Source organism: Balaenoptera physalus (assembly GCF_965194825.1).
Source record: "Balaenoptera physalus genome assembly, chromosome: 10".
Classification (NCBI taxonomy): Eukaryota; Metazoa; Chordata; class Mammalia; order Artiodactyla; family Balaenopteridae; genus Balaenoptera; species Balaenoptera physalus.
In genome coordinates, this window is record NC_138889.1 from 106,695,609 (window position 1) to 106,719,039 (window position 23,431).

At 60.5% G+C, this 23,431-nt stretch overlaps 1 protein-coding gene across 4 annotated transcripts; it reads right to left on the reverse strand.

Annotated features, from left to right (window-relative positions):
- Nucleotides 1–416: 416 nt before the first annotated feature.
- On the reverse strand, nt 417–21,507 carry ATG2A (autophagy related 2A). 4 transcript variants are annotated; one of them, XM_082409725.1, is made up of 41 exons: nt 20,988–21,506; nt 18,652–18,814; nt 18,374–18,526; nt 18,130–18,232; nt 17,595–17,730; nt 17,355–17,453; nt 16,970–17,066; nt 16,717–16,881; nt 16,472–16,612; nt 15,697–15,934; nt 15,467–15,611; nt 15,276–15,368; nt 14,659–14,817; nt 14,304–14,547; nt 13,848–13,944; nt 13,566–13,722; nt 12,739–12,881; nt 12,519–12,658; nt 12,276–12,433; nt 11,661–11,811; nt 11,325–11,524; nt 11,140–11,220; nt 10,835–10,941; nt 10,655–10,747; nt 8,550–8,620; nt 8,249–8,325; nt 7,543–7,707; nt 7,269–7,395; nt 6,970–7,184; nt 6,233–6,441; nt 5,834–5,969; nt 4,194–4,394; nt 3,866–3,967; nt 3,697–3,781; nt 3,463–3,598; nt 3,304–3,376; nt 3,047–3,129; nt 2,689–2,810; nt 2,392–2,546; nt 1,180–1,332; nt 417–1,088 (listed from the first exon to the last, which is right to left on the reverse strand). In XM_082409725.1, the coding sequence occupies exons 1-41, from the start codon at nt 21,156–21,158 to the stop codon at nt 852–854; spliced, it is 5,781 nt and encodes a 1,926-aa protein (XP_082265851.1). In that variant the 5' UTR covers nt 21,159–21,506; the 3' UTR covers nt 417–851. The 4 variants fall into 4 exon arrangements, with proteins under 4 accessions (XP_082265851.1, XP_082265850.1, XP_082265849.1 ...); XM_082409724.1 differs by having other exon boundaries at nt 7,537–7,707; nt 20,988–21,504; XM_082409723.1 differs by having other exon boundaries at nt 6,970–7,395; nt 7,537–7,707; nt 20,988–21,507.
- Nucleotides 21,508–23,431: the final 1,924 nt, after the last annotated feature.

The following is a 23,431-nucleotide window of genomic DNA, read 5'->3' on the forward strand; positions in this document are numbered from 1 at the left end:
AGCATCCTCCCAGCGCACCTCACACCTGGCCCCAGGTAGGGTAGGATCCTGAGCTCTTTCAGGGATAGGGCCGAGAAACGTGGTCTGGGTGAGGTGGGCTCCCAGGACCAGTCCTCCTCCCCTCTCCACTCCGTGCCTGCCACGCCAGAAGTGGGGCCAGGGTGGTGGGCCCCCGGGAGAGTGGCGAGGAGCCCCCGGCATGGCGGCAGGGGAGCCAAGGGAAGGAGCGCAGAGGTGGGCAGGTGACTGGGTTAGGCCAGGGGCGGTGGGTAGGGTGGTGGTGGACTGTTAACCTGCTGAGTGAGCAGAGAGGGTGTGGCAGCCTCTGGTGGTGACAGGGGAGGCGCTGGGTGCAGAGATGGGGACGGGGCGAGTCAAGGTCAAGGCTGAGGCTGGGGCGGTGCAGGTACACAGGATGAGGGGGCTGGCGGTGGGCAGTTTATTCCACTGCATGCAGACACTGACCCACACACGCAAGGAACTTAAAAATACATTGAACCACAAGGTGTCCGTTCCCCCATCTCCACCCGAGACACAGAAAGACACTTGGCTGATCCGAGAGCCTCCACCCTGGAACAAGGCAGCAGTGTGGGCCCGGGTGATGGTGGGGGCAGCGTCCTTTCTCTCCAGAGGAAAAGTGCAGAGGCAGGGCCGAGGGCCCAGGCAGGGAGGCTCCACTCTCACGGCGACTGGCAGTGGGTGGGCCAATCAGGGTCCTTCCCGGTCCATCCCCTGAAGGCCTGGCCCATCCAGCTGTGGGCTCCAGCTCTCGGGAGGTGCAGGAGCAAGCGCCACTGGGCTGGCCAGGCGAGGTGGGCAGGCAGCGCCCTGGGGCCCCGGGTGCCCGGGGCTCAGTCCCGGGCCTCGTCCAAACGCCACTTGAGAGCGTGGTCCTTGTGTGCGTCAGGGAGGATCTGGTTGCGCATCCCCCCCAGTAGGTTGGACGTGGCCTCTGTGGCTAGGATGAGGGGCTTCACCACCGTTGGGGGCAGCTGGCGGATCACGCCCCCCACGGCGCCTGTCAGCCCCTTCTGTTCATGGCCCCGAGACGCCACCTCGCAGATGGTCTGAGCTGTGTCCAGGATGCCCTGTGGAGGTTGGGGGTCAGTGCCGGGGTCTGTGGGGGAGGGGCGGGGGGGAGGACGTGGGACGAATGGGAGCAGGGCTGGGCCTCGTTACCTCTCGAACTGTGTCGTAGGCCTTGGCCACGCCCTCCCGAAGGTCGGCCGGCTGCTGGCCCTTCCGCAGCCTTCGCACAGAGCGCTTGTCCTGCAGGGAGCGCGAGATGGGCGCTGCCGGGGACAGGATGTCATACACCGTCTCGGCTGTGGCCTGGGGGAGCACGGCGGGCACCAGATGAGGAGAGGGGGCCTAAGCACCCAAGACCGGGTGGGAGCCCAACCCCCAAACCCTGCCTCCCCCGCATCCATGCTTCACTGTGCTCCTGCTGGGGTCCTGCCAAGCTCCCACCACCACCCAGGTCAGGGGGCTGCAGGTGGACTGCATGCCTCCTGAGGGGACTCTCCTAATGTCCTCTGGACCCACACGCACCCCTCTCCTGTTGACCACCACACCCGGCACCCTGCCCATCTGGGGGGTGCCACAGATGCAGCCTGAGCTCAGCGCACGGCCTTCCCCCTTCTGCTCCTTGCCAGCTCCAGGGGTGGCCTTGGCAGAAGCCTGGGTTCCCCTGACCCATCCCCACAGATCACTAAGCCATCACTGAGTATGACCCTCTGTCCGCTGGCTCCTCTGTTCTCTCGCTCCCAGTGTCACTCCTTCCCCCCCAACCTCCTCACCTGGCTGTGCTACACCCCAGCTTAATGCCCTGGGGGTGGCCCTCAGATGCCTGCTATCCCTCCAGCCTCCTCTCTAGAGACCCTGCCCCCACCCCCCAGTGCATCTGCAAGCTCACTCCTCATCTCTGAGGACTGGCCACAAACACCTTCACCTCCTAGGACTGACCACAAACACCTGCCTGTCGGCCCCCTCTACTCCAGAGCCCAGGGCACTCAACTGCAACTGCTCACAGGATAACCCCCTGGCTTCCCGTCTGGGCCTGGCAGAGCGTGAGGCCTGAATGAACCAGGGCCAGTCTCTGGGCCTCAGTTTCTTTGTCGGTAAACAGAGCCACCCCCCTTCCCTCCCCTTCAGGACACAGCCATGACCAGAGACCCAGTGGGCTCTAAAGCCTGGGGGCACTCACCCTCCCACATGGGAGCCACGGTGGGCCCCAAGCCAGTCACTCGGCCTCTTTTCTCCGTGACTGTTCCTCAAAAGGTACCACATTCCCAGATGGCCTACCCTCAGTAGAGCTTTGGGGATGGAACTGGGCGCCATGGAGCAGACCCACCCTGCCCTGCATGGCCTGGACGCTGGGGGCCCACTCACCTGGATAGCCTGCACCAGCCGGTTGCTGAGTTCTAAGGCGGCTGAAGCTGTGGATGAGCCGAAGGAGGCAGCCCCCCGCTGCAGCCCCCGCATGAGGCGCCCATCCTTCCTGTACTGCTCGATGGGCAGCCACAGCAGGTCCCGGAACCCTTGGACTGGGGGGACGGGGTGGTCAGAGATGCCCAAGGCTGCCCCCACCTACCCTGCTGTGGGAACTCTTCCACCTATTCCCAATAGCGGCTTCTAGGCTGCCCAAGAGTATGGCATTTTCAAGAGCCCCCAAAGTCAGATACTCACAGAGCTGGACAACAGAGTGCATGGGGCCCACGCCCCCCAGCAAGCCAGGCAACTGGTTCTTTCGGATGTCCTGCAGCCACTCGTTGAGAGCATAGCCCAGCACCTTGTCCACACCCAGGAGCCTAGGAAGGGGAGAGAAGAGGAGGGTGGGGTGGGGCAGAGCCACACGCTGAGGGGTCACAGGGCCAGGAGGACCCAAGGCACCCCAACATTCCCCATGGCTCCACCCAGCCCTGTACGGAAGGATTGACTGTGGCCATTTCACAGAGCACAAACTGAGGCCCCAGAGGGGTGATGTCTTGGCCAAGGCCACAGTCAGGAACAGAGAAAGGGCCCTGAGAGAGGCCTGGAGGCTCACCCATGCCGGCAACACAGCCGCTTTAGCTTCAGCTCGGAGCAGTTGAGCTGGGCCAGGCCTATGAGGAGGCCTGCGAAAGTGCCCTGGGGAGGGAGGAGGGGTTGGAGTTTACGTGATGGGACCCAGGGACCCGCCCAGCTCACAGGAGCCACTAGAGGCTGACAGTAGCCAATGGTGCCTGGACACAGCCCTGGCCCCCTGGCCTCCAAAGAGCAGGCCACACCTGGGCAGAATGGGGACCTGACAGCCCCGCTTACCACCTGGTCCATGGTGACGTGCTTGCCGTGGTAATCCAGCCAAATGGGCACCTCGGACGTGAAGCGGAACTCCCTGGGTGGGGAGTGGGGAAAGGGGTCCTGTGGTCACTGGCCGGACCCGCTGCAGCCTGGCCCGGGGCCCCCAGCCCAAGGCCCTACCTGAAGTAGATGGGCTGCTGCTCAGCAGGGGAGGCGCCGTGTCTACCGCCTGCGGCCTCCTGGGAGCTGGTGGTCTCCACACCCTCGGGTTGCCCTTCCTGGGGGCCGCTGGGCTGGACTGGGGTCTCAGGGTGAGCTGGAGGAGAGGCGGGGGACAGACCAGGAATGGGCCCAGGCATGGCTGTGAGGCAGGAGGCCCGGACCCTCCCCTCCCCTCCCTGCCCAGCTGCTCACCTTCAGTGGAGGTCTCCGCTGGGACCACAGGGTTGATGCTGGCCGCCAGGCTGGTGAAGAAATCCCTGAGGAAGAGCAGAGCATCCTGCCGGGGGAAGGAGCAGGTCAGATTCCGAGGCCTGGAGGCAGTGGGCTCACCTCAGGCTCTGCCCCCACGCAGCCCACTCACCTGATCCACGTTGAGCCGCAGGGGCAGCAGTGAGACGCGGAGACAGCACTCGGGCCCACCCAGGTTGGTCATGGGGGCCACGTGCAGCGCTTTGATCTTGAGCTGCAGGCAGAGGGTGAGCTCTGGGCACCCCCTGGGCCTCAGGCCCCCGCCCCCCACTGCTCCCCCAGTTGGTCCTGCACATGCTGTTCCCTCGGCTAAGCCCACCTGAGCCCCGCCCCCCTCCCAGGCTCACAAACAACCGGGGGATGTATGTGTACATGCACGTGTGTGCACGCGAGCATGCGTGTGTGCCCTGCTCAGGGTGGACCGTGCGGGCGGCCTGTACCATGTTGGAGTGGGTGCGCCGTGGCATCCGCTCACTCGTGTGTAAGTACAGGAATTTGTTGATCTGGGAGGAGGCCAGCCGGTCTCGGACCTCGAGCTCCTGTACGATGAACACCTGGCGGGACAGCGGCTGCTCCTCCAGCTCCTTGCCGGGGGCTATGGGGCCTGGCTCTGCCGGGTACACCTCATGCTGGAAGCTTACCTGCGGGGTGGACGGGGGCCTCAGCGGCAGGCAGGGCTGGACAGGGAAGGGGGCTCACCCCAGGCCCCTCCTCTCCCGGCCCAATCTCAGTCCCACAGCGGCTGCCACCTGGACACCTCCACACAGCTGTGCCACAGGCACTTCAGACCCCCACGGCCACGATGAACTCGATTGCCTCCCGAGAATCCACCTGCCCCCAGTCTCCCAGCCTTCCCGTCACCCGAGTGGCACCTGTCCCCCTATCACCCTAAGTGCAAACGTTGGTTCGGTCCTCCCCCTGCAATCTCTCTATCACCACGGCTGTCAGTTTTGCTTCCTCAGAACATCTCTCCAATCCCTCCACACTTCTGTCACCGCCACAGCTGCACCTGGTCTCGGAGCTGCCGTCACCCATCCCCTGCCCGGCCCCCCTGCTCGTCCCCTCCAGCCCCTCTCTACCCACCCAGAGGGATCTTTGTAAAGCGTTCGCCCACCCACCTGGCGCCCTGCAAACTCCTCACTGTGGCCTGGCGAGGCCGTGCTTCTCCCTCCAAAGCCCACCCTCGGCCCTTGCCCTTGACCTGGGGTACACTGGCCTCTCTCCTGCCCCTGACAGGTCAAAGCCTCCCTCACTGGCGGGTCCTCGCCCCAGCCTTGTCTCCCCCTCACCCGGCACTGGCACTGGCTCCCCGGCCCGTCGGGTGTCCAAGGAGCCCCGGCCACCACTCCGAAGTACATCCCCCTGAGTTCTCTCAGCACAAGCGCCCTTACCAGCTCAGGGAGTGGGTCTGTGCGGGCTCACTCTCAGTAAGCGGCACTTGACCTGCACAAGTTCTCATGTCAGCCCGGCCTGCTCTCTCCCTCATGCACATTCAGTCCAGCAGCCCAGCCTGTGGTTCTTTCCACCGTCCCTCTAGTAAAAACCAAAACCATCCGTGGTCTACAGGGCCTTACACGGCCTGGTGTGGGTTGGATCTCTGGCCTCGTCTCCTACTGCTCTCCTCCCTGCTCAGAGGCAGTCTTGCTGGCCTCCTTGCTGCTCCCGGAACACGCGAGGGATGCTCCCAGCTTGCGGCCTTCACGCTGTGCCCTCTGCCTGAAAATCTCTCCCTGGCTTACCGTGGCCTCACGTCTTTGTGCAAAACGGCACATTTTCACGAGGGCTTTCCGGCCCTCCCCAGCACTCCCTGTGCCCCCTCTCTGTTTACGTTCCCTGAGCATTTATCACATTTGAGCGTCTGTACATATAGTCTTACTGGGCTCCCTCCACTATGATACAAGGGACAGGAAGGCAGGGTTTCCGTCTGCTTTGCTCATCGCTACATCCAGCATCTGGAACAGCATGGCAGCGGTTGACCTAGTACAGGACCAGGGGCCCGCAGGAGTTCCCGTGGATGAGTGCTAGCTGAGCAGCAGGGACAGGAGGGCCTGTCTCGGTGCCCCACCCCGGCTGGCCTCACCTTGCTGAGCTGGATCTCCATGAGGACATGGTGCTGCCTGCCACTGCCCCCCTGCGCACGCCAGGAGTTCTGGGGCCGGTTGGGGCCGGAGCAGCGAGAAGGGGAGCTCCTGGGGCCTGTGAGGCCTGCTCTTGCCCTGGGAAGAGGAACAAGGGACAAGCTGACTCAGGGGAAGCCCCTTTCCTCATTCCCTCCCATCAGAGCAGGACTTTCAGCCCGGGGCAAGAGACCCTCTCCTGGGAGGTAGGCGGGGCAAGGGAAGAGGAAGAGTTAAGGCCAGAAGGTGAGGATCTAGTTCAAGGTTACCAGCTGCTGAGTGTCAGAACTGGACCCCAGCCTGGGCCTCATCTCCTGGGGGCCCCACTGCCACAGCTGCCACCTGCGCCCTCTCCTTCTCACCTGTGTCCGGGATGGGGGCCAAAGTCTCGGCCCCCATAGAGGTGCCAGACAAGGGAGACCTCACGCAGCACCACACGACTGCTGGGCACTGGGAAGTGGGCAGGTGCCCGCAGCAGGTCCGTGCTGCCCAGCGGCTGTGAGAAGTGCCCGTCCTGCACTATGATGGGGTCTGGATGCAGCTGTGTCACCACGGGCTCCCCATCTTGGGGCTGCAGGGAGGAGGCCAAGTGAACATATAGGGCACAGAAGCTTTGCCCAGCCCAGGCCACCTGTTTTTCCCTCATCCTCACATCTCTCTCCCCTTTTTCACAAAAGATGATTCTCACGGGCGATTATCCCAAGCAGCCTGAGTGCCCCTTGCCCCTGCCAGCCCTGTCAGGTCTTGCTTGCATGTGACAGTGAGTTCGGACATGATTCCCACTGGCACTTGGGGGCCAGGAGGCCAGCACCGTTGCAGCCAAGTGGCTCTCCTCACCCTCCCGCTAACTGCCCTGCTCCTGCCACTCCCTGCTCTTGAACGCCCCAGTCCCTCTGCCCAGGACTCCATGCCTTGTCACTTCCTCTGGAAATCCGTCAACTCCTTCAAAGCCCAGAGTGAGGGCTGCCTCCCCAGGGACCCAACCCCACTTCCCCACTGATAGTGACCACCTCCTGCCTCTCTCACAGTGGGAGCTCTAGAAGGGCCTAGAACTGAGCCACCCTCTTCCAGGCCCCTGCCCAGCCTGCCCACCACACACCAATATGCCCAGGCCAGGAGCGTCAAGGATGCAAAACTCATCACTGTCCAGAGTGTCTCCATCCCCCTCCTCTTCCTTCTCCTCTTCTTTGGCCTCTGAGTGGGACCCCAAGCTGCCAGTGGGGGCCCCAACCAGGGGCGAGGGGGGCTGGGCCCCACTCCGTTCGCCTGGGAATAGGTAGACCGACACTGGAGAGGCCTGAAAGAAGGGGCTCCCTGTGGGGGAGAAAGAGGCCGGTTTAGGGGATGCCCGATGTGGGTGTCTGACTGTGTCTGCTGGCCCCAGCATCCTGAGCCCACCTGAAGCCTGGGCCAGCTCCCGCAGGCCGCGCTCGGTGTCCAGGAGGGCGTCGGTCAGGTCCCGCTGGTTGATGAGGGCCGTCTCCACTGGGGGGCATGAGGGCAGGGAGGCAGGGCTCTCCGAGAGCTGGGCCAGGCAGGGGAGGACTGGTGAATGCGTGTCAGGAGGGAGGGGGGGCCCCAGGGCTCCCCCATCACCGGGTCCCTGGGGGCCATGGCGGGGAGGGGGCTGGGCAGAGCTCTGGTGGCCTCTACGGCCAGGCCTCACCTGTACCTTCTGGCCGGCGATCTCTGTGGGGCTGGGGGGCCGGGGAGGGGGGTGCAGGTCGCCCTCACTCATCACGTACTGGAGCAGGTTGACCAGCAGGGCACAGGAGTCAGCACAGCTATGCACGTGCATCACATTGTTGGAGCAGCGCAGCTCGAAGAGTGGCTGGCTCTGCGGGGTTGGGGGCGGGTATCAGCCCGGGTTCTAGCCCCACCGGACTTAGATAGGACTGGGCCAGGTCTCCCCTGGGGCGGTCAGCCTGGGGCGGTCAGCCAACTACCCTTTGAACACATGGGCAAACTGAGCCTAGAGAGTAAAAGGGGCTTCGCCCAGGGCCGCCTGGGGAAGCAAGAGTGCACTCCCGTGTGAAGGACTTTGAGCGCCCAGTTTCCAGTGAGGCGGGGCCTGGGATCTCCCTTTTACAGATAAGGAAACCGGGGACCCAGAAAGGCTGACTCCTGAGGCCCTGCTTTTTCGTGGCTACAGCTGCCCTCTGCTGGCAGGGTTCATATGGAGGGATGTCCACCAAAGGTCTGGCCCTTCCCAGGAGGGCCAGTAACCACAGGGAAGGGCTGGCAGTGACTGGGACCTGAGCCCAGGCCCAGGGAGCAGAAACAGAGAGACGGTGCGTGGGGAAAAGTGATCCCCCGAAGGCTCCCTTGCCCGGTACCTGCTCTGGCTCTGGGGGACCCTGGGCGACAGCCACACTCACCAGTTTGTCCTCAGTGCTCCCCTTCCAGGTTTTGATCACGAGCTCCAGAAGGTCGACGTCCAAGACACAGACATAATCTGAGGCAGAAGGCAGGAGAGGCTCCCGTTGCCCCCTCCTACCCAGCCCCTGGCCCCGCTGGGAGAATCTAGGGTTTATCTGGGTGCAGCCCTTGTGTGCGTGCACATGTGCGTGGGCGCTGAGAACCTGGCCAGCAGCTGGGGGAGGACAGCGGGCTGCTCTGGGTATGGCCGGGGGCCACAGCCCCTCAGAGGGGAGGGAGCCCAGTCCAGGCCCTGCCCACCTCGCCGCAGATCCAGGGTCTCCATCTCACACTTGTCGGACAGGTACAAGGCGGAGTCGTCGAGGATGAACCTGGGGGGGAACGGGGCTGAGAAGGGCCGGGAGCCGCTGCAGGCGGCAGCTCCGATGGAGCTGGCAGGGGTGGGGCTCGCTCATAGAGACAAGCAGAGGGGGCACCAACAGGGGGTCCCAAGCCCACAAGAAACTAGTGCTGGGTCTTCTCTGGCATCGGTGTTCTTGTCTGTACGGGGGGCAGACTGGGCCTGCAGTCTTGTACCACAGGCCCAGACAACAGGCACTCGAAGCAACCGGGCAGCATTTCTCTTTCTCCAAAAACTTCCAGCTTCTCCACCTCACCTGGGCCTCATAGCAGCCCTGGGAGGGAAATGTCTTGTTTTCCCCCTACAGCCTGCATTGTTCTTTTTTTTTTTTTTAAGCTGAAATCTTGAGTGTTACATCTATTTTTTTTTTTTTTAACTTTGGGTTTTTAAAATTTATTTATTTATTTATGGCTGTGTTGGGTCTTCGTTTCATGTGCGAGGGCTTTCTCTAGTTGCGGCAAGTGGGGGCCACTCTTCATCGCGGTGCGCGGGCCTCTCATTATCGCGGCCTCTCTTTTTGCGGAGCACAGGCTCCAGACGCACAGGCTCAGCAGTTGTGGCTCACGGGCCTAGTTGCTCTGCGGCATGTGGGATCTTCCCAGACCAGGGCTCCAACCCGTGTCCCCTGAACTGGCAGGCAGATTCTCAACCACTGTGCCACCAGGGAAGCCCTGCATTGTTCTTTTAAAATAAGTCCTTATTTTAATGGCAACCTAACATAAGCTCCTTTCAAATATTTAAAAAATATAGCTAATCCCAAATTCTGAGAAAAGGACCTTATACAGTCAGCCCTCCATATCTGCAGGTTCTGCTTCTGAGGATTCAACCAACCGCGGATCAAAAATATTTTTTTAAAAATCCAGAAAGTTCCCAAAAGCAAAACTTGAATTTGTCATGTGCTGGCAACCACTTACATAGCATATACATTGTGTTGGGTATCATTAAGCAATCTAGAGACGATTTAAAGTATATGGGAGGGACTTCCCTGCTGGCGCAGTGGTTAAGAATCCGCCTGCCAATGCAGTGAACACGGGTTTGAGCCCTGGTCCGGGAAGATCCCACATGCCGTGGAGCAACTAAGCCCGTGCACCACAACTACTGAGCCTGCACTCTAGAGCCCGTGAGCCACAACTACTAAGCCCACGTGCCACAACTAATGAAGCCCGTGCGCCTAGAGCCCATGCTCCGCAACGAGAAGCCACTGCAATGAGTAGCACACCACAAAGAGTAGCCCCCCGCTCACCAGAACTAGAGAAAGCCCGCGTGCAGCAACAAAGACCCAACGCAGCCAAAAATAAATAAATAAAATAAATAAATTAAAAAAAAAAAGTATATGGGAGGATGTGCATGGGTTATATGCAAATATTGCACCCTTTTATATGTGACTTGAGCGCCCCTGGATTTTGGTATCCACGAGGGGTCCTGGAACCAATCCCCTGTGGGATACCAAGGGACAACTGTACATCTCCATCCTGTCTTTTCTATGAAGCCACACAGAGATGCATAAAACACACCCCCAAAAATCTTTAAAAAAAAATATATATATATAGTTTTATATCTATATATAAATATTGTACTATGGCATTTCCCCATATTTTTCAATGTTATTCTTAAATTTGACTTTAATGGTTGAGTGGGCCACGCTTACTGACTGAGGTCATAATTTGGGGGCATTTAAGTTGTTTACAACTTTTGACTATTTTAAATTATACTACAGAGGCATTATATTCTACCTTTCTTATCCTTCTATCCTGAGGACAACCACCAGAAGTGAGATGATCAGGTCAGAGAGCTCCAACACCTTTAAGGCTCTGATTTGAAGGTCTGACTGACTCTGGGAAGGTGAAACCCAATCTTGTTCCCCAGGGAGGGATCACCTAAATGTCCAGAAAGGCTCAGACTGGCCTGAGGATGTATAGCAGCTACACAGGACCCTGGGGGAGTGGCAGCTGCAGCCAACTTGGGGTGGGATGGATGGGGAGCTCGGCGGGGGGGAGCTGCATACCTGAGCAGGAAGGTAGAGGTGTCCATGACGATGTTGCTGGAGAGGGTGAAGGTCTCAGCAGTGACAAGGACACGTACGGGGAGGTAGAGGGGCCTGGAGGGGTGGGTCACATTTGGGTTGGGGCAGGCTCCTTACACAGGGGCCCCAGCTCCTGGCCCCCAGCCCTCTGAGCCTGGGTACCTGTAGTCCACGGCACAGGAGAACAGGTGTACATGTAGGATGGTAATGACCGTTGGAGGCAGGTAGCCCAGCACTGGGTCATCCAGGACATCTAAGAACTCCAACAGCTTTGGGGACCAGAGTGAAAGGGACAGGGGGAGGAGGGGGTCTCTTTCTTCCTCAACCCCCTCAACCGCAGCACAGCTCCCCAGCTGCTGCCCATCAGCTGTCTGTCACACCCTTGCCCAGGGACTCCACCCAGAAGTCAGCTCCAGTCCAAGGTCAGCTCTGGCCCAGCCCACGCCCCCCACGCTACCCTCCCTCACCTGGGAGTGCCAGCTCTGTTCTGGCAGGGCCATGTAGTGGCGCAGGGTGGCTCTGTGCAGCCGCAGTGTCACCAGGAACTCCTGGGGGCAGGGCACAGTCAGCATGGCGGCAGCCCAGCCCTCCAGGCACCAGGGAGGCAGTGGCCCGGGCCAAACAGGTGGGCCAGAAGCAGGCGCGGCTGTACCTTGACGTTCCTGTGAGGGTCCAGTTGGATGCGCACCGCGGTGGACAGCATGTGGGGGCCCCGGCCCTGGCCTTTGCGGCCCAAGCCTCCTTGCTCAGTCATCCCTTCCTCCGACGGGTAGATGGTTCGGGCCAGCTGGGCCGGAGGAGCAAAGGTGGGCACCTCCAGGCGACTGGGCAGCAGGTAGTCATCCACAGCCGCTGAGGAGGCATCTGGTGAGCCCCCTGCCAAGCTGGCCGTTCACCCACTCCACCCAGGGCACACGTCCCTCCTGAAAGACCACCCCTGCCCATGTACCCTAGAGACCCCATGGCGACTGGCCCCCAGCCCTCACACCTCGGTGGTACAGTGTCGCCTTTTCAGCTTCCAGGCAGAAGTAGCCGAGTCCCGGCTGGCCTCGGTACTGGGAGACGCTGAAGACGGTGCCTTGTTCCATGTCCAGAACCAGCTCCCCGTGCGTGGCCTCCAGCCGCTTCCCGCACTCGTCCTGCAGGCAGCATGTGGCTCGGCCTCACCAGCTACACTCAGCAGCCTGCACACCCTCAGGGGTGAGGGCGCCTCTCGGAGCCCGGGCCTGACTAGGGTCGGCTCCAGCCTCTACCCAGAGCGCTGGAGGTCCGGAGCAGCGCCTTCTCTTTTGCCAGAGGGGAAGGGTCATCCCTGCCCTGCCTACCTCCGGGCATCAGATGGTGTCCATTCGGACCCCTGGCATGGTACCGAACGTATAGCAGGTGCTAGTGAGTGGCTGACGGGGCATGATGGGATGGGTGGGGTGGCATGGGTGGGTCAGTGGGTGGTGGGGGGGGTGCTACTGGCTGGACAGGCCACACTCGGCCCCCGGTGGGGCCTCTGTCTCCCACATTCCCCGCTTGGAGCTGCTCACACCGGCCTTGTTCTCCTGCCAGTGGGGGCTCTGGAGTCAGGGGCTCACCTCCCCTGGGCTGTGCTCACCTTGGTCTCACAGTGGGCCGTGATCCGACCCTTTAGCACCGTCACCAGTGTAGAGAAGGTACTCTGGGAGTGAGGGCTCTGGGGCTCAGGGGCAAGGCGCTGGGGGGTGCCTGATGCCCCCACTGAGAAGTGGGTGTCCTCGTCGTCCGAGTCCGAGTCTGGGGGGAGAGCAAGGAGCCGAGTGGGAAGGAGAATTGAGAGAGCTGCCCCGGCCGCAGGGCCCCACCAGGGCGCCCCTCCTACCCAGCTTGAAGGCAGACTTGCACATCTTGAAGCTGTCGTGCCAGAAGCCCGAGGCATCTGGGAAGCCAGTGGGGCGAGTGGCAGGGGTGGGGGTGGGAAGCAGGTCCGCGGGCTCCCACATGAGCAGGTCGTTGTTGATCCTGAGAGGGCAGTTGGACCACGGCGGTGAGGGAGGTCCGGCCCAGCCCCTTGCCACCCCCTGCCCTGCCCACGTCGCCACCTGTTGTAGAGGCTCTCGTAGACCTCCTTGCTGGGCAGGAAGACGTGGGCGCCGGGCAGGACCACTTCCAGGCTGCAGCGGGACAGCGCCAGGGCCCGGCTCTGAAAGGTCCTCATTTCCTCAGGGTCTCCAGGAATCACCATCTAGGTGGGGGAGCAGGGAAGGGGATGCGAGAGATGTCAGGGCCTGCTGCCAGCCTTAGAATCAGACCCAGGTCTGCTTCCTGAACTCCTATCATTCATTCATTCATTCATTCATTCACATGAGCCCTTCTCTGCTGGGATGTATGACAGCCATCTTGCCTGAGGCGCTGACTGCAGGCAAACCCTGCTCCAAGGGGCTCGTTTGTGTTAACCCTTTATCCTCACGACAGGCCCATGAGACAGATCATTATACCCACTTTCCAGATGAGGAAACTCATCTGTAAGTAACTCTCCAAGAGGTTAGACAGCTTCCCCAGATGACACAGCCACTGAGTGGCAGAGGCTGGATTCAAACCCAGGTCGTTTGGCCCAGAGGCCAGGCCCCTAACTACCTCTCACTCAACCCTCATCACCTTCAGAGAAGAGGATCCTGAGGCCCAAATGTACCCTGATGATAAATGGCTGATGGGACGGGGTCATGATCTTCCCCACCGAGGGCCCATGTCCCTTAGGCGCTGCCCTCACTCTTGGGCCCCCTGAGACTCCCCACTGACCACAGACAATGGAAGAAATGAAATTCTCACTGGTGCTGGTTCACATTTTCTGGTGCCCCATGTGGTCTTGTCCCCCTAATCCAGAGCCACCAAGTGGCTCCCGTGAGACCCAAAAGGCCTTGTACCTCACCTCTTCCGTCTCGTACATGGTCCTTTTGGAGGAGAAGGGTGAGGGCTCAGGCTCCCGAAGCTCGCACAGATTCTCGGCCGACAACTCCAGCTCCTCTCCCTTCTCCGGGATCACTTCCCACTGTGCGCTGAGCTGGGGATTCAGGGTCACCACTACCCTGCCAGGGTACAGGCCTGTCACTGGCCTGCAGCGCTCCCCAGCCCCTGGTCCCAAGTGGCCTCCCACTGCCCTCAGTAGCAAAGCCCTCCTCTCCTGTCTGCTCCTCCCAGAGCCCCAACTTACTGGGGCAGGAAGTACTTGTGCCCAGGGCTCGTGGGATCCAGGGCTTTGGAGACCCGCAGGCAGGGGACAGGTGGCTTCTCTCCGTCTTCGTAGGTGACTGGAGGGGATGGGGAGGGGCGGGGGGTTGTCACTGCCACCTTTCCCCATTTCTTCCTCAATGCCAGGTGGGTCAGTGGGGGCCTGGAGCCCCACCATGACAACTGTGTTTTACTGTGTACAGACCTGTGCCCTCCCTCGCACCCACAGTCTGCAGCGGCCCGGGGATAAACGGCCCACTCTGCCCGCTGCCCAGAGGAGCCCAGGGATACACAGTGCTGGTGCCTCACGAAGCAGATGAGGTCTGGACCAGGGTCTGCCCCCATCGTGACCCAGCCCCTTCCGTGGCCCCAAGCCCACCTCTCCTAGAGGCCTGAGCCCCCCTGCCCAAGGGGTTGTCTCCTGGCGGGGGGCTCTTACCATGGAGGTCGGAGCAGGTGAGTTCCAGGCGGGTGGGGGCTGGGGGGCCAGGCCCACTGCTCAGCTCTGACCGGAACTGGGGCTCAGTCAGCTCCAGGCGCAGCTGCTCGGCCCGCACGGCCCCGCCCACCCAGGGGTCCCGCTCAGGCCGCAGGTCAGCGATGGGGAAGCGCAGCTGCAGCGTGGCGCGGGGTGCCGAGAGCCGCACCACTGCATGCTGCTGAGCTGCTGGCGGGGGCTCTGTCTGTGGGAGGCGGGCAGTCAGAGCTGCTGCTGGCCCCCCCCGCCCCCACGCAACTGTGGCCGAGAGCCAGAGGGCCCGCGCCCTGCTCTCCTCCCTGGCTTTGCATCTCACCAGCAGGCCAGCCGGCTGCTCGGGAGGGGGTGTGGTGGCCTGGTGCAGCAGGGCAGCGAGCCGGTCCAGGGCCCCCAGCTCCACATCTGCCTGGAAGTCGGCCAGGTCCAGGGCCAGTTCTGAGTGACAATGGCAGGCAGTTGGGCGCCGGGGCCGGCTCTGAGGGTGAGGGTGCTCAGGTCAGCGAGGGCTGTGGGGTGGGCGAGGGCAGGATGGGCAGGGTTCCCCTTGAGCGAAAACAGAAAGGACACAGAGCCCTCCCAAGCTGTGAGGAGAAGAGCTTGGGTGAGGAGCCCAGGAGGGGACGGGGAGACCTTCACCGCCTGCTCGGGGCAGACGACCATGCTCGTTTAACGGAAACCACCCAATACTTACCACCCCCAGCCCTGGAGGCTGGCAGGGGTTTGCCAAGGCGAGCCAGGAGAGGGGCTAAGAGAATGGCACGTATATGGCCCGGAAGTACTCAAGGGCTCCAGGATGGGGAGGTGTGCTCTGGTTTGAGCACAGGTAAGGGGGGTGGAGGGTGGGAGCAGGGAGGCACCAGGGGAGGCCGGTGGGGGGGCAATACACCATGGGAAATAGCCAAGGGCCCCTGGGCCTGGAGTAGCGTGGGTTACCTTGGGCAGCCGGCGCAGGGTCTGCGTGTGGCGCAGGTGAGCGCAAGGCTGAGCCGAGGCCTGGGGTCGCAGGCTGCCGGGGAAGCTCAGGACCTGGGGCGGGACATGGAAGACGACAGCGTCAGGCCGAGCCCCCAAGCCCACCCTCACCTCTAGGCCCTGCCGTGCACACACTGGCTCTCGGCCCTCACCTCTGTGTACTCAGGCTCCGAAGTGCCCCTGGGCCATAGACACTCCAGCACCTCCAGCTGCCCGAAGTGCACTTCTGTGCTGGTGATCCGCCGGCCCCTACTTGTCCTCAGCTCCCAGGAAAGCTGTACAGCGGCACCTGTTAGCCTATGGGGAAGAAGCTGGGCCTCAGAAGGTGGGCTTCAGGGGCTCAGGGAGTCCCCTCTAGTTCAGGCCCGCCTTGGGCTTGTACCGGACATGGCTACAGGGACAGGCCCTCTGGAAGCGCGGTCGGAGATGGTAGAAGTCATGGGAGCCGAAGGACCCATCCTTGGTGGCATCGAACTCCGCAAAAAAGTGGGTGGTGAGGTCAGGTGGTCCGGAAGACGGGGCAGATGTCTGAAGCAAGGTCAGGGTCACACCCCCCAAGGTCATCTTCAGCAGCGAGTCGGGGCGCAGGGTGTTCAAGGGGGGTGCAGGGGCTGTCTTGCCTGAGAGGACAAAGGCTTCACCACAGGCTCCCCAGAGCTCATGGGCATTCCAGGTAAAGTGACAGTCAGACACTGGGCTAGGGGCCAGGAGAAGCCCTGGCCTAGCTGGATCGTGACTCTGGCCAGGGGCTTGGCCAGGCACGGGTGACGTGAAGCCTTATTATGCCAGACACTGAGTCCACGCTCAGTTCAACCCGCTCAAGGAAGCTGGAAGAACTGGAGGTGACGAAGCACTTACTCAGTACCTGACACTTGCGATCTCTCAATAAACATCAGCCCAAACGTGCAGCCTGGCAGGGTCAGATCTTATCCCTTTTTTATGGAAGGGGAAACTGAGTTTAAGTGCTTGGCCCAAGGTCACTAACTCCGAAACCCAGGTTCTGTCCATCGCATCGCCACCTCCCCTGAGCGTTCCCACGGAACCAAGTCACCAACGGTGGACCTCCAGGCAGCGCTGGAGGCCTCCCACATGCACGTAGCAAAGATGACACAGGCGCCAAGCCTTCTTCCAGCTCTTCCTGCCCCTGGAGGACTCACCGGTTGGGGGGCCCTGAGCAGAGAGCCGGCGGGAGGCCACGTTGCTGTGCACAGAGGTGCCCAGGTCTACATCGGAGAGGGAGAGCTCAGACAGCGCTGAGGCCACACTGCTTGTGAGGCCCGCCATGGAGAAGAAGAGGTCTGTGGGCCAGAGGAAGGGGGTCAGAGACAGCCGGGCTCAGCCCCCTGACTCCCGCGCCCACAGTAGACACCCCGCCAATTGCTGGCTCTGGCTCCACACCCACCAGTGCTCTCCAAGTTGACAAGGGGGTTCGAAAGGGGGTCTGAGCTGAGGGGCTCAGCTACAGTCCCCGCCTGCAGCTGCTGATTCAGATCCTGTTCAATCAGCCACAGATCTTCAGCACCTAGTGGGCGGCTCTTGTTCAGCTTGTCGACCAGGCCCTCGGGGTCTACAGGGGGGGACACTTCCTTGTGTCAGTCCAGTCTGGCCGGTGCCTTCCCAGCCATCCCACCCCCTGGACCGCCCAGAGGCCTCACCTGCAAGGCTCAGTGCGCCAAGCAGTTCCTGAAGCTGCTGGAGCTGCCGCGGGGTCAGGAGCAGGTGCAGGGAGCCCAGCTGCCCACACACCTCCAGCTGGGGGTGGAGGAAGCAACCATGGAGCCTACACCAGCCACCGCCGCCACCCACGTGCCCTCACCCTGAGGAGGCAGGACGCCAGTGGCCAGGCTAAGCTCTGCCACCAACTAGCTGTGTGACCCTGGCTCCAACTTGACCACTCTGAGCCTCAGTTTCTCCACTTGCCTAGAAGGCAGTAATCTCCCCCACTCAGCGACCCCGCTCCGTCCCAGGGAAGATCAGCACTGCTGAGGAGGGTCCTGAGATGCGGCATACTCCTTCCTCCCCAGGGGCCGGGAGACCCACCTTGGGGCCGGGGAAGGCCTCATTTTGCTTCAGTTTCACTGTCAGCTCCAGGCACCCTGAGCAGCTGCCAATCTGCAAAGGAGGCTCTGGGGGTCCTTCCTGGGAGACAAGAAGACATGGGAGGGGAGGGGGTGAAAAGATGCAGCCAAAGATGGTCAGAAGGGAGGGAGAGGGGCAGATGGGCCAGAGAGGACAGGGATTAGGAGGAGAAAGAGACTGCGAGGACCAGAGTCGGCCCACCTGTGGGCGGAGCTCCTCGAAGTGCAGGCGGACCCCCGCCAGCTGCAGCAGCTTGTGGAGGAAGGCAGGGGGCTGGTGCACATCCACTGGCGGTGCCTGGCTTGGGTCTCGCACTGCCTCATCGCAGTACTCTAGTCTGGGGAGTGTAGGATCAGCTCCTGCCCAGGCCACCCTCTCCCCACGCAGCATTCTGTTCTAGGAGTCTGGGGTCAGTGAAGCCTGGCCTGCGGAGCCGTCCCATCATAGCCAGGCCATCCTGGACCTCCGCGGCCATTGCCCCTCAGACCCTCAGCGTGTCACCTGATCCCGGGGGCCCGGCTATCCTTGGCCTCTACCACTTGGCCCAGGGACACCACTCCAGGCTCACAACACAGTTCACCGCCCCCTACTCCGGCCACAGCCCAGGCCCACCCAGACTTGCCCTGACACTTCCCAGGAGCCCAGGCTGGGGGTGCAGGCGGGGCCAGGGCCACTCAGCAGCCCCTCACTCCCCCTCTTCCTCACGCCAGCCCCGCCCCGCTCAGCCTGCCCCTACCTTTGCACATGGGCTTCCACTGCCACGCCACGCTCCCCATCACCGGGCGAGTGCTCCACCCTCACGACAGTATCCAAGAAGGTCACCTTGATCCTTCGCAGTACTGAGGGGTGGGGAGGGGTCTCAGGTCAGGCAGAGCAGCAAGGGCCAGACAAGAGTTTCCCTGTCAGACGGCAGGGTGCTGTCTGAGGCCTTTGCCCTGCGGGCCACGGAGGGGCACAGCGGCTGGGCGGGGCCTGCTCACCAGTCTCAATGGTCTGGGCAAACATCTCCAGTCCTTCCAGGGGCTGTGGTGGCTCAGAGGGCTCGGGCGGCCCATCCCGCAGGCACTCCTGGGCCAGCTGCATGCTCGTGGTCATGCACGAGGCCCAGCTCTGTGAGTCGGCAGCCCCCGGCCCTGCGGGTAGGAAGAGGGTCTCAGGGCCGGCAGGCCCCATCAGCTCCTGGGTGCCCAGGCCCACTCGCACCTCCTGCTCCCCCACCGCCACCCCTACCCCCGCCCCAGCTTTGCTCTGCCCTCACCCGGGCCCTGGCGGGGCTGTAAGGTGAGCTGGAGGCCTGACACGTGCACGGTGCAGTGGTCGGTGAGCAGCGCGGCCCAGGGCACGGCCACCTCGATAGAGCCCACGAAGCCTTCCACCAGCTCCAGTGGCGACTCCGTGGACTCCAGCACCTCATTCACAGACTGGGAGCAGGCAGGAGACAAAGCCAGCTCAGGGAAGCCCCACACCCAGCCGTCTCCCAGGCTGCTGCACTCCTTGCCTGGCTCTTCCACCTTGGAGGGCACCCTCGCTCCCCCTGTCCATCCCCCTGTCCGTCCCCCTCTCCGTCCACATGCTACCTACAAAATCCTACCTTGGCTCAACTGACCCCTCCTCTTGGCTCCACTGACCCCTCCTCTTGGCTCCACTACCCCTCCTCTTGGCTCCACTGACCCCTCCTCTTGGCCCGCCCTATTACCGTACAGTCCAATGTGCCCAGTCTTTCAAACCAGAGGAGGGGAGAGCTGAAGGACAAAGAGGAGGGAGCCAGGCAGAGGGGATGGAGGGTAGGGTTTCAGGCGTGGGCACAGCACATGCAAAGGCCTGGCAGAGAGAGCAGCGGCAGCCCACATTTATCTGGGCGAGCATGGAGTTTAAGGGGAGTGTCCAGGAGAGGCAGGCAGGGGGCTGACCTGAGCTGGAGGGGGCCCCCCAACTCCAAACACTTGGGGTAGCTGTACTCTCTCTGAGGCACAAGGCTAGAGCCCCTGGTTACAAATAGGGGAGCAGCCCCCCCCACCAGTCTGGGAGCTCCCTGAGGGCAGGAGCCCACCTGCCTTCTCTGTGTGACTCCAGGTGCTCTGTGTGGTGCCACCCAGAGAGGGCCTCAGTAAACACCTGTTGGATCCATGAATGAAATACACGGCAGAGCTAGAAGGCCCACAGACATCACACACAAATTCCTCACCTACAGATCCACAGATGGGGAAACTTGAGGCCTAAAGAGAAGGGACTAGCCTAGTCACCCAGTGTATATGGGAACTGAGACTGAGACCCAGGCACTTGTCTTCTTTGGGGGTCTGCAAGGGAGGGGCTGCAGGCCTGGCAGCTTGGAGAAGGGCGGGCATATTGGGAAAGCACTTGCATTCCAACAGGGCCCAACTCCTCCCTGGAGGTCAGGCAGGAAAGCAGCCTAGCTAGGAGCCAATTCAAATCCCCAACCAGAGGGCAGGGCGGGTGGAAGTATAGAAAGGCAGCCTAGAGGTCTGGGCCAGCCTAAGAGGCTGAGGTCAGAGGTCAGAAAAGGTCTCCCCCACTGGGATTCACAGGCAAGAGGTGCCACCAAGTCTGGGCTCAGGGGTCTCCGCCTACCCCACGTTTGCTCAGGAAGACCTGGTCTACCCTAAAGCCCAGCTTTTCCTGCCCAGACTGTATTGAGGCCAGGCACCCTGTCTGCTCCCCCAGAAAACTGAGAAGCCCCTGTCCCCATGCCCACCTCTGTTGCTCTGGACTGGAGGGTTGACCCAGTGCCAGCCCTGGTCTGGCGCCTCTAACTGGTGGCTCCTTTGCAACTTCCCAGGTCAGCTGAACCGTGAGACACAGCTCCTCACTGCCCCCAGCCTCTCACTGCCCCCAGCCGCAGGCCTCTGACCCAGAGCTTATTCCTCTCCGCTTCGCCAGCATCTCTCTCCTCTCTGCCTAAGGCCAGATCTCTCCACCTTTCCTCGAGGGCTTTCCTCTAGGTGGGGATGCTGATGCCCAAGCTCCTCCCCAAACACCCATTCAGTCCATCCCACTCTCCTACAAGCAGGAAGTAGGCAGCAGTGGCAGTCACACAACGTGTTGATCAACAGGGGTGCTGACGCGGTTGTTGACATCCATATCCGGAGATGAACGCCACCCACCGAGCCAGGGTCGTGGGGTCAGGAGGTCAGGGCACCTTTCCCACAGGTGCCCACAGCAGGGCCCTGGACCCCTGCTAGACTTCCCTAACCAGCTGTATGCCCCAACTCTGTCACTTCCCTGGCCTGGTCCCACCAGAGCCCCCTAGTTTCCGAGGTTCCTCCTCACCCTCTCCTTAGCCCCTTGGCACCACGCTCAACTCAGGCCCCCAATTTGATACACTAATTCTGGCATTCTCCAGACAAGTGACATCCTGCTCCCCAGCTTCAGTTTCTCCTCCTGTGAAGCAGAGGCAGGGGCCCCTTCTGTCCAGCTTCTGGCTCTGGAGGCGATCAGCTGACCCCTGGAAAGGGCCGGACGCCCAAGGCCTCTCCACTCCGGTGCCTGGTCCCCTAGTCCGACCCTTTCGCAGGGAGCCTCAGGATGCTGCGCCCCCCAGTCAGACCCTTCCAGGGCTCGGGCCTGGATCCTCACCCAGATCTCCAGGTGTATATCCCGCAGGACAACGCTGCCCTTGTACAGATCGAGGCTTAGCTGGTCCAGGCTGAGGTGCTCCTGGAAGAAGTGACCCAAGTAGTGGTGCAGCAAGTAGCGGCAGACCCGCTCTTTCACACAGTTCGACCACGGCCATAGCCATCGTGACATCTCGGAGACCGCCGGGCCCGGGCCGCCTCCACTCGCCGCTCGCCGGCGTTCCCCGTCCGGTTGCGCTGTTCACTAGAGCCCCCGGCTCACCCCGCCGCTTCTCTTAGCGCCAGGCCGCACCCCCGGACGCCTGACCACGCCCCCCACGCTCACTGCCATTGGCCACTGCAAAGGGCAAGGCCTACTGATTGGCCGCGGGGGCGGAGCCTTCAGGCGCGAAAAAGGGACTGGGCTCTCTGCAAGATATAGGGCTCCCAATATTAATTTACGCTTGCGTATAAATTCTGTGTGGGAGGACCTTTAACCTCTCTCCTACGGGCTCCGGGAAGGCTGTCGCTTGAGGTGCCAGCCCCTCAAAGGAATGCGCATGTGCCGACTCGTCCAACTAGTACTTGAGGTAGTTGGCGAGGATTTAAAGGGACAGTGTCCCATTAAACTTCGTAAAAAGCTTTCCAGAGGCATACTTAGTGTGAGAGCCCAGTACGCATCTCTAGAAACGATTAAGTGAAAACCTTTGCATTATACAAAACGCTTAACCTTCCGCTATCTCATTCAACCCCCACAACAACCTCGAGCGTGGAGATTATTGTCACCATTTTACAGATAAGGAAACAGATTTATAAAGGTTGCTGTTGAGTCCACTGTGAAGGAGGTCTCACCTGGAATGCTTGACCGGAGATTAACTGATCTTCCCTTCTCTCTGTACTTGGTCAGGCCTCCAGCCCCTCCCTGTAATAATAATAATAATGTTTTTTAATATCTCTAATCCTAAAATTCAATAAAGAATGGATTCTAACCCCCTTGAGCAGAGGTTTGTTGTTTTGCACAGCCCTTGAGCTAAGAATTTTTTTTTTTAATTATGTATTTATTTATTTATTTTGGCTGCCCTGGGTCTTGGTAGCAGCACATGGGATCTTCATTGCGGCATGGGACTTTTTAGTTGCAGCACGTGGACTCTTTAGTTGCAGCATGCGAACTCTTAGTTGTGGCATGCATGCAGGATCTAGTTCCCCAACCAGGGATTGAACCCGGGCCCCCTGCATTGGGAGTGCGGAGTCTTATCCACTGGACCACCAGGGAAGCCCCCTAAGAATGGTTTTTACATATTCGAATAGTTGGATAAAATCAAAAGAAGAATATGATTTCATGATGTGAAAATCATATGAAATTCACAGTGTGTCCACAAATAAAGTTTTAGTAGAAGACAGCCATGCTCATTTGATTAAGTACTCTCTAGGGCTGCTTTCTTGCTATAGCAGAGTTGAGTACTTGAGACTCAACCTGCAAAGCCTAAAATATTTATTTTATGGCCCTTTACAGGAAAAGTTTGCCCACTCCTGCTCTACAGGTTTAGTCACCCAAGCTCCCTTACATCATGATGACTTAGGAGATACCCACGGGTAATTATAATTATAATTCCATTTTAGTCTTACTAGGGAGATGGACTCTACTGCAATCTAAAGCCAAAAGTTGGCCGGAAGCAAAGGCAACCACCCTGGCCTGAGGCTCAGGGATCTGAATTCCAGTCGCAGCTCTGTGTGGCCTTAGGCAAGTCACTGCTCCTGTTGGTGAGACTGTTTTATCCCCCTTAGCCTGGGGTTGGGTTAGTAGGCAGGACGGCTCATTACCTGGAAGGGACTGAAGAACAGCCTCTGAGAGAATTGTGGGAAACACTAGGAAGGCCCCGTTCTAGGAGACCGGCTAATAAGATGGCTGCTCAGAAAATGCTTGTGGAATGAATCAAGAGGTCTGCCTGACCCCCATGACAGGCCAGGGGCAGAGCTGTGTTCATCGAGTGTTCATTAAATTAATAATAAAAATAATAGACACCATGAATTGAGCCCATGTGATGTCCTGGACCCTGGGCTTGTCACTTTACATGCATGACTTCATCTGCTCGTCACCACACAGGCTCATGAGGGAGGCACTGTTGCAGCAGAAATAGAAATGAAGTTTTCCCTCTCCTGAGAACAAGGAAAATAAAAGGAACAGTGAACAGGCTAGAGAAGAAACATAACCTGGCCTGAAAGAGTGAGTCAATCCTGGTTTTATTTTAACTGTTACTAAACTGTAATGTCTGTAGTTAGATTTGCCCTTCACAAAGCTAACCTGTCACCACTAATCCTGTGTAATTTACATTCTGCACCTGGTATTTGCTCCTCCTATAATCTCTAGTAGCAAATCACCCCTTGTAGCTGTTTGCATTTCAGAAAGGAGGTCCCAGACCAATAACCCAGAGACTAACGGACCCAATTACCGGGCTGCTGGACCCA